Source organism: Epinephelus moara, chromosome 12 (assembly GCF_006386435.1).
Source record: "Epinephelus moara isolate mb chromosome 12, YSFRI_EMoa_1.0, whole genome shotgun sequence".
NCBI lineage: Eukaryota > Metazoa > Chordata > Actinopteri > Perciformes > Serranidae > Epinephelus > Epinephelus moara.
Window position 1 is genome coordinate 42,750,050 of NC_065517.1, and position 10,218 is coordinate 42,760,267.

The 10,218-nt window shown below is 47.6% G+C and overlaps 1 protein-coding gene across 4 annotated transcripts in view; it reads right to left on the reverse strand.

Moving 5' to 3' along the window:
• Positions 1-10,218, reverse strand: part of cdc42bpb (CDC42 binding protein kinase beta (DMPK-like)) — a 43,755-nt gene that overhangs the window by 20,899 nt on the left and 12,638 nt on the right. For 2 of the 4 annotated variants that reach the window (XM_050057409.1, XM_050057406.1), the window contains exons 9-19: positions 9,193-9,442; positions 7,758-7,865; positions 7,403-7,536; positions 6,839-7,081; positions 5,825-5,935; positions 5,345-5,589; positions 5,134-5,239; positions 4,793-4,917; positions 4,458-4,563; positions 2,333-2,481; positions 2,140-2,237 (exon numbers count right to left, since the gene is read on the reverse strand). In XM_050057409.1, coding sequence (XP_049913366.1) covers positions 2,140-2,237; positions 2,333-2,481; positions 4,458-4,563; positions 4,793-4,917; positions 5,134-5,239; positions 5,345-5,589; positions 5,825-5,935; positions 6,839-7,081; positions 7,403-7,536; positions 7,758-7,865; positions 9,193-9,442 — 1,675 coding nt within the window. Of the gene's footprint in view, positions 1-2,139; positions 2,238-2,332; positions 2,482-3,161; positions 3,225-4,457; positions 4,564-4,792; positions 4,918-5,133; positions 5,240-5,344; positions 5,590-5,824; positions 5,936-6,838; positions 7,082-7,402; positions 7,537-7,757; positions 7,866-9,192; positions 9,443-10,218 lie in introns of all 4 variants that reach the window. The other 2 variants (XM_050057405.1, XM_050057408.1) reach the window with 2 other exon arrangements.

Consider the following 10,218-nt stretch of genomic DNA (forward strand, 5'->3'; position numbering starts at 1 on the left):
GAACCGTAGGCAGTCTGCTACAGATCTGCAGTCAAGGTTTGCAGGACGACATGGCCGACGGCTCTCTTCCCAGACAATCCGGAACAGACTGCACGCAGCCAATCTCCAGTCTCATAGGGCTGCCAGGAGGCCTGCAACCGCAGCCCTTCACCGTCAGGCCCATCTGTGCTGGTGTCGGCAACACGTGCACTGGAACCTGAACATGTGGAGGAACGTTAAGTTCAGTGATGAGTCCAGATTCTGTCTGCAGCAGTTGGATCGTAGGGTCAAAGTGTGGAGAAGACACAGAGAACACTTTGCTGATTGCTGCACAGATAGAGTAACATCTTTTGGTGGAGGCAGTGGGTGGACCGAACTCTGTCCTCCAAGATGACAACGCTCGCCCCCACAGAGTGGAGTTTATCAGAGACTACCTCCAGACTTTGGGAGTGGAGAGGAGGGACTGGCCTGCCAGCAGTCCTGACCTCAACCCCTTTGAACACTTGTGGGATCAGTTTGGGCGTGCTGTTCATGCCAGAGTGACCAACACAACCACGTTGGCTGACTTGTGACACTTGCTGGTTGAAGAATGGGATGCATCCCACAGCAGTGTGTGACCAGCATGAGGAGGAGGTGCCAGGCTGGTGATCAGCATGAGGAGGAGGTGCCAGGCTGTTGTGGCTGTGTATGGTTCCTCCACACGCTACTGAGGCTCCTGTTTGTTAAATGAATAAACTGTTAAATTGCCAAAATGTCTTGTTTCTTCAGACTTCAATCAACCAATCCACCAAACAAGAGTCAACAGCAAAAAAAGCTGTTTGGCATTGGCAGAGATTTGGCTATTTTTTCATGGGCACAACCCACATACTCAGCTCTGCTGCTCATCCCACAAATGCATGATCCTTACAAATTAGGCTTCATTTAAAAGGGAAATAAACAGGCTTTCCAACGGTATAAGATTTATTGACAAGAAGCTTCGTTACAGCAAAGAAATAATCTACCAAACACACATTTCATTACTTTTTGTGCTTCGTTTATATGAAGAGCTGCTGAGGGTAAAGGAGAGCTCAGCGTCCAGGAGACTGAGACTGACAGGTTGCTCTGGAAACTCCCAGTCAATGTGAGGTTGCATTTATTTTTAGCTGTGCAACACTTTCAGACTAAATAAATAAATCAATAAGTGGACTCAGTGCAGAGAGCTTCACTGTGTGCTGCTTGTTTTACTGCCGTGTTGACTGAACGACTCAGAACATGTTACTGAGTGAATGAGAAACCAAACAAGATTCTTTGCTTCAAACTGTCACATAACATTTACAGCCAAAGTTACACTGCCACCTGGTGGAGACCCCGACACCTACAACACCTACACTGATGAACTACACCAGCAGCTGACCGGTATCTGTGACAAAACATGACTGGGTTATCTCTGATTTAAAGCCTGATGCAGCAACTTCAGCTACCAAAGAGATACTTTTGACCAAAAAGAACTAAAAAAAATCTGCCTGGAGCCACAAAACATATTTAAGTGTTACGGTAACACTGTGTACCGAGTCTAAATGATCCTGTCAACATATCGACATAGGTCTAAACGATCTTTCACAATTATGTTTTACCACGAGACGGCTCCTCTGCAGTGGGCTGTTTCTAATTACATGGTACTTTAACTTTGCAGCGTTGGCAGTCAAACAAATCTGAACACCCACTATTAAATTCTGAATTTTCCACTGAGACTTTTACTTTAATGGATTTGGAATCTATGGTTAACCTCGCTGGGGAGACTCAGGACGAGACACTGCTGGGCAAAATTTAGAGAAAAAGGCAGCAGGTCGTGGACGTGTGACGCACATTTTAGTGAATGCACTACTGCATTCCAAAGAACTCAATCTTTGGAATCTAATCTAAAAGTGCAGCTGTCGCGCCCTGAAAAATAGGTGCTTGGGAACGCATGCTCTGGCGTTTGAGCACGCCTGCCTTGAGTCTACACTGAAAACACTGAATTTGAGGGCGTAAAAAACGCGGCACGTGTTCGACCCTGAAGGCTCCAGAGCAGCAGGTTACCGACTCCTGGCCTGATGAAGTGTGGTCACCTGCTGAGGCAGCTGAACCAACCTGTCTGTTTTTACCTGAGGGGACGTGGACAGGTAACCCAGGTCGTCTCACCTTTGTCAGAGCGGGAGCGGCTGTCCTCCATCTCTCTCTTCAGACTCTCCATCTGCTCCCCAATCTCCCGACTCCGCTCCTCCGACTCCTTCAGCTTACTGCACACACACACACACAAACACAGAGGGAGAGACAGGTGAGGAGGCGGACAGGTGAGAAGAGGGATGGCGTGTGTCTCTGCATGACCTCTGACCTCTCCAGGTTGATGTTGGCGGCCTTGACTTTGCGCAGCTCCTCCTGAACCAGCTGTTTGGCTCTGATCTCGGCGTCCAGAGCCGACTGCAGCTCCAGGCGGGCCGACATGTCTACCTTCTGACTGCGCCGCACCTTCCACAGCGGATCCTGCGGGGAGGGGGCGGGGACAGCTGATCAATGACAACTCTGAATCAAAGCCCCGCCATACCAGAGCCCTGCCCACAACAGGCAACAACACTGATCATTTAAGGTGCTTTCAGACGGCGAGCAGCTCACTGTCACCATAGAAACCATAGTCACCACAAACAGGACGTGACTTTAACAGATCAGATTATAAACCTGGGTCATCATTGGTTCATTGATTAATCAGAAGCTGTATTGATTATATGATTCTGATCAGCACTTCCTGTGTGATGAGGTCACAGGTGGACAGCAGTGGTCTCAGGTGTCTGGAAGCACCAGAAGTTTCCCCTCATTGGCAGCAACAAATGGAGCAGTCAGCCAATCAGAGCAGCCCATGCACATAGTGTTGTTTGATCATGATATCTGACCCCATGTGACCTCCTGATGGATGATGTCACTGATTTGGTTGCTGGGTTAAATCATATGGCACTACCCCTCCTGATACTGGAAAACCTGATCTCAGAGCTCTGCAAAGTCCAGAGCCCTCAAGGACTAATGGGACCTCCTCAGAGTTGATGAGGATCCCTGAAGGACTCCTGTACAGGCTGATGTACAAGCCAATAGCCATGCAAGCTTCTTAGACCCCGCCCATAATGAGGCAGAGTGAATCCTGATTGGCTGAAAGCAGTGACTGACACACTCACCCTCCTGTCTCCACCAATTGGAGGCCAAGGCTTCTTAGGAGGCGTGGCCACTCCTGACTCAGGCTGAGACAGCAGATTGAAAGAAAAAAACTACTGAGTACTACTGACACATGTACTACTGACACAGGTACTACTGACACATGACACATGTACTACTGACACAGGTACTACTGACACATGTACTACTGACACAGGTACTACTGACACAGGTACTACTGACACAGGTACTACCGACACATGTACTACTGACACAGGTACTTCTGACAGTACTACTGACACATGTACTACTGACAGTACTACTGACACATGTACTACTGACACAGGTACTACTGACAGTACTACTGACACATGTACTACTGACACATGTATTACTGACACAGGTACTTCTGACAGTACTACTGACACATGTACTACTGATGCAGGTACTACTGACACATGTACTACTGATGCAGGTACTACTGACACATGTACTACTGACGCAGGTACTACTGACACATGTACTACTGACAGTACTACTGACACATGTACTTCTGACAGTACTACTGATGCAGGTACTACTGACACATGTACTTCTGACAGTACTACTGACGCAGGTACTACTGACACATGTACTACTGACAGTACTACTGACGCAGGTACTACTGACACATGTACAACTGACACATGTACTACTGAAGCAGGTACTACTGACACATGTACTTCTGACAGTACTACTGACACATGTACAACTGACACATGTACTTCTGACAGTACTACTGAAGCAGGTACTACTGACACATGTACAACTGACACATGTACTTCTGACAGTACTACTGACACATGTACAACTGACACATGTACTACTGACAGTACTACTGAAGCAGGTACTACTGACACATGTACTTCTGACAGTACTACTGACACATGTACTACTGACACATGTACAACTGACACATGTACTACTGACAGTACTACTGACGCAGGTACTACTGACGCAGGTACTACTGACACAGGTACTACTGACACGTACTTCTGACAGTACTACTGACACATGTACAACTGACACATGTACTACTGACGCAGGTACTACTGACACAGGTACTACTGACTGGACTACTGACGCAGGTATTACTGACAGTACTACTGACACAGGTATTACTGACAGTACTACCGACAGTACTACTGACGCAGGTACTACTGACACGAGTATGACTGATATTAAGTCTGACATAAGTACTACTGACAGGTTGTGAGGGTCTGTGGGTGTTGTTGCTCTGAACTGGCTCATACTGGTTTCAGTGTGTAGGTGTGTGTTACCAGAGGTCGTGGTCCCAGACTGGAGCTGCGCAGAGTTTCCAGTTCCTCCGTCATCTTAGTGGCCAGAGCCTGAAGGTACCCACGGGCGTCCTTCTCATCACTGACCCTGAAACACCACAGACACAGACACATCAGTCACAGAGCGTCCACCACAGACACAGACACGTCAGTCACAGAGCGTCCACCACAGACACATCAGTCACAGAGCGTCCACCACAGACACAGACACGACAGTCACAAAGCGACCACCACAGACACAGACACATCAGTCACATAGCGTCCACCACAGACACAGACACGTCAGTCACAGAGCGTCCCCTGCAGGTTGGACTCACCACTGGATGATCTCTGCGATCTGAGCCTCCCAGTGCGCCACGCTCTCCTTCTTAGACGACAGGTCCTGTAGTTCGTCCTCCAGCTGGCGATTCTGAGCCGTCAGTTTGTCCACAAATGAACACAGCTGAGAGAGAGACGTACGGTTACTGAGCATGTGCAGTGACAGTAACAGTGCTACAGATATTCTGACCGACTGATTGATTCCATACAGGCTCACAAGACATTAGACAGCTGCAAGAGCCTCGACGATCACATGATAAATAATAATGTATGAATTTCAAGAGAACATTTAAGAAGATTCACAGATTCTTGTGGACTCAGTCCTTCAGGATTTTGTCACCTTGTCAGTTTCAGCCGTCAGTTTGCGATTTTCTTCTGTTAGCATGTTTTTCTCTCGTTCAGATTTCTCCTTCAGAGCTGCAACAGCTTCATCCATCTCAGTTTGTCTGCAGAGACAAGAACAAAACCTGGATCAGGACTCACCTGTCCCTCTAGTTTAACCTGGTTCGGGACTCACCTGTCCCTCCAGCCTCACCTGATGCAGGACTCACCTGTCTCTCTTGGCCTTGTCCAGCTTGTCTCGGAGCTGCAGCAGCTCCTTGTTGGCAGCGAGCTGCGCCCCCTCGGACTCCTGCAGGTCTTTACGGAGGTTTTTGATCTCTGAGGAGTGGGCGGAGTCTCTCCTCAACAGCTCCTCCTCGTAGAACAGGACCTTCTTATCGAGCTCCGCCTTGACACGGGACAGCTCCTGCTGAGACTCCGCCCCACCAGCTGCTGCTCCCCGACCCTGCTGAGACTGAGACCAGAACCCTGATCATGTAATGTAAGGACTGGGATCTTTAGGATATATACGTAACGCTCCATCACAGTGTGTTAGTTTAAAGGATTGAATAAATAAAACTGGATCAGACTTTGGATCAGGTTCAGCTTCCTGTGCGGTCAGAGGAATATAATATGTCACAGAGGGTCCTCACAGGTACAGTAGTGTGAACAGTGTGTGTGTGTGTGTGTGTGTGTGTGTGACCTCTGACCTTCAGGCTCTGCAGCTCCGTCTCCAGCTGTTTGGAGTAAACCTCACTGTGCTCCCTCAGCTTCCTCTCCTTCGAAGCCTCCGCCTTCGCATCGTCTAGCTGAGCCTCCAGCTGAAAACACACAGAATGCTTTTATTCTGAAGGTTTCCCCCTCCTTCCTGTCCAGCTTACATCTTCTCTGAGGCTGCATTCACACCAGAGCCACCGTCGCAGCGATGAGCTGCAGGGTTGTGATGGTCAGTCGCTTGTTTGAGTGGAAGGTGGAAAGTAACCCGATCTCTCCATCTGGCTGAACATTCGTCTTCAGTTTGTTTATCTCAGCCTTAACGATCTGGAGAATTTATTCGTTTTCTGTAACAGCTTATCCTGTTGGGGGGTCGCAGGGGGTGGAGCCTATCCCAGCTGACATTGGGCGAGAGGCAGGGTTCACCCTGGACAAGTCACCAGACTGTCACGTTCATAAACAGTGACAGCAGGTATAAATATACGTTGGTGTTTGTCGTCCTCTGGTGGTGAACAGGAGGAACTACAGGAGGTTCAGTTTATCAACAGTTTGGTCAGAAACAAAGAGGGCTGGGACTTTAACGCGTTAATTTCAATTAATTAATTACAGAAAAATAATGCGATAAAAAAGAAAACGCATTTAATCGCATCTTTCTCAGTTCCCTAATTTCTGGCACACCGGTAACACTGACACACACACTCCAGCCTGGTGGGTGGCGGTAATGCACCTGAAGAGTGTTTGCCAGCCGCGAAGAAGATGCACAGGATGCATCGGGTGACATCAGTTTTTTTTTTTCATCCTAGAAACACAATGAAAAAAAAAATCTGATTTTTTTTCTGGGGCTTTCAGCCACACTTTTTGGTTTTCATCGTCTTTACTGAGCAGAGCGTGACGAGTTCACCTCCAGTCAGGACGATGTGTTCACCAACACATTTCATAAGAAGCAGATTTCATTAAACACGACATCATGACCTGAGTCTGCTCAGTCAGCGTCAGCGTCTCCGTCTCACCTCCTTGCGGTTCTTCTCCGTCTTACGGATGTCCTGTCTCATGGCGTCCATCTTCTGCAGGAGGGTGTCCATCTCCTCCTCTTTGTCCCGGAGCTGTCGGGACAGACGCTGTTTGGAGGAGCGGAGGTCGGCCATCCTCTCTGACAGGTCTGAGAACTCCTGCAGGGCCAGCTTCCTCTGAGAGTGAGCCTCTTTCAGCTCCTTCGTCTGACTCCTCAAACGCTCCAGAGAGTCGGCCAGCTGCTGCTCACACAGGACGACAGCACACACGTCATACTGGGGACATACTGGGGATATATTGGGGACACACGGGATATATTGGGGACATACTGGGGATATATTGGGGACATACTGGGGACACACTGGGGATATATTGGGGATATATTGGGGACAAACTGGGGACACACTGGGGATATATTGGGGACAAACTGGGGATATATTGGGGACATACTGGGGACACACTGGGAACACTGCATCACACTCATTTCTCAGCTCCTCGCTCACAGACCTGATGAACAGAAGTTGACTGACAGCTGGGTCACTGAGTGGCTGTTAGGTAAATACCTTGTGGACATCGTCTTTCTCCTGTTTCAGCGTCTTCACCTGCTTCTCCAGGGTCTTCAGTTTGGAGGCGGAGCTCTCGTAGTCCTGTCTGAGTGTGACCGCCTCCTCCAGCTGGTGCTCCAGCCTATCAGAGTCTACCACAGAAGGGGGGGGGGGCGGGGCTTACTCACTGTTAAAGACCACCAAAAACTACAAGTGCTACTGCTGCTGCAGCTACATCATCTACAACATGAACTACCAGCTGCTGCAGCTCCATCACCTACAACATCAACTACCAGCTGCTGCAGCTCCATCACCTACAACATCAACTACCAGCTGCTGCAGCTCCATCACCTACAACATGAACTGCTCTCACCTGCCAGCTTCTTCTTCAGCCGCTCGATCTCCTCGTTCAGCTTCTTGATCTCTTTGTCGCGACTCAGAGTTCCTCCTCGGGCCGGAGCCTGCAGCGCCTGAGTCGACTCTGCAACATACACACAGTGCCACATCAGAGTACTACATCTGAACTACATCAGTACTACATCCAAACTACATCTGAACTACATCAGTGTACTACATCAGTACTACATCAGAACTACATTAGAGTACTGCATAAGAACTACATCAGAGTACTACATCGGAACTACATCAGTACTACATCCGAACTAAATCCGAACTACATCAGTACCACATCAGAACTACATCAGTACTACATTGGAACTACATTAGTACTACATCCGAACTACATCTGAACTACATCAGTACCACATCAGAACTACATTAGTACTACATCCAAACTACATCAGTACCACATCAGAACTACATCAGAGTACTACATCAGTACTACATCCGAACTACATCTTAACTACATCAGTACCACATCAGACTACTACATCAGTACTACATCCGAACTACATCTGAACTACATCAGTACCACATCAGAACTACATCAGTACCACATCAGAACTACATCAGAGTACTACATTGGAACTATATCAGTACCACATCAGAGTACTACATCAGTACTACATCCTAACTACATCTGAACAATATCATTACCACATCTGAACTACATCAGTACTACATCAGAACACTACATCGGAACTACATCAGTACTACATCAGACTACTACATCAGTACTACATCCGAACTACATCAGTACTACATCAGACTACTACATCAGTACTACATCCGAACTACATCTGAACCACATCAGTACCACATCAGAACTACATCAGAACACTACATCCAAACTACATCAGTACTACATCAGAGTACTACATCAGTACTAGATCAGAACTACATCTGAACTACATCAGAGTACTATATTGGAACTACATCAGAGTACTACATCGGAACTACATCAGTACCACATCAGAACTACATCACAGTACTATATTGGAACTACATCAGAGTACTACATCAGTACTACATCAGTACTACATCTGAACTACATCAGTATTACATCAGTACTACATCCGAACTACATCCGAACTACATCAGTACTACATCAGAACTACATCAGTACCACATCGGTACTACATTAGAGTGCTACATTAAAACTACATCAGAACTATATCAGTACTACATCAGAACTACATCAGGACTGCATTAGTACTACATCAGAGTACTACTTCAGAACTACATCAGAACTACATCAGTACTACATCAGTACTATATTAGAGTGCTACATTAAAACTACATCAGAACTACATCAGGACTGCATTAGTACTACATCAGAGTACTACTTCAGAACTACATCAGAACTACATCAGTACTACACGGCGGTCCGTGTACTCGCGGTGTCTCACCCTGCAGTTTTCGGTTCAGCTCCTGTTTCTCCTGCTCCAGTCGGCGGATCCTCCTCTCGAAAGCCTCCACTTCCTGCCCTCCTCCTCCTCCTCCTCCTCCCTCCTCACCCTCCCCCTCCTGGCGGATGCCGAGCTCCACCCGGCTGACGGAGCTGCAGTCAGCGAAGCAGCTGTCAGTGGTGTAGGTGAAGCCGACGAAGGGGAGGTGCTGCCCAGTAAAACCAGTGTGAGATACTGGAGGGCCGATGTCCTGCAGAAAAAACACTCAGTGAGACTCGACGACCGTCACATTCTGGAGTGTGTGTTAGTATACGGATAGGTCATGGGTCAGGACCAGACCGCGGGACTCCAGACAGGACCTGTGAGACTAGAGCCAGAACCTGAGAGACTAAAGTCAAGACCTGAGAGACTAAAGTCAAGACCTCAGAAAGACTAAGGTCAGGACCTGTAAGACTAAAGTCAAAACCTCAGAAAGACTAAGGTCAGGATCTGTAAGACTAAAGTCAAAACCTCAGAAAGACTAAGGTCAGGACCTGAGAGACTAGGGTCAGGACCTGAGAGACTAAAGTCAAGACCTCAGAAAGACTAGGGTCAGGACCTGAGAGACTAAAGTCAAAACCTCAAAAAAACTAAGGTCAGGACCTGAGAGACTAAAGTCAAAACCTCAGAAAGACTAAGGTCAGGACCTGAGAGACTAAAGTCAAAACCTCAGAAAAACTAAGGTCAGGACCTGAGAGACTAAAGTCAAAACCTCAGAAAGACTAGGGTCAGGACCTGAGAGACTAAAGTCAAAACCTCAGAAAGACTAAGGTCAGGACCTGAGAGACTAGGGTCAGGACCTGAGAGACTAAAGTCAAGACCTCAGAAAGACTAAGGTCAGGACCTGAGAGACTAAAGTCAAAACCTCAGAAAGACTAAGGTCAGGACCTGAGAGACTAAAGTCAAAACCTCAGAAACACTAAGGTCAGGATCTGAGAGACTAAAGTCAAAACCTCAGAAAGACTAAGGTCAGGACCTGAGAGACTA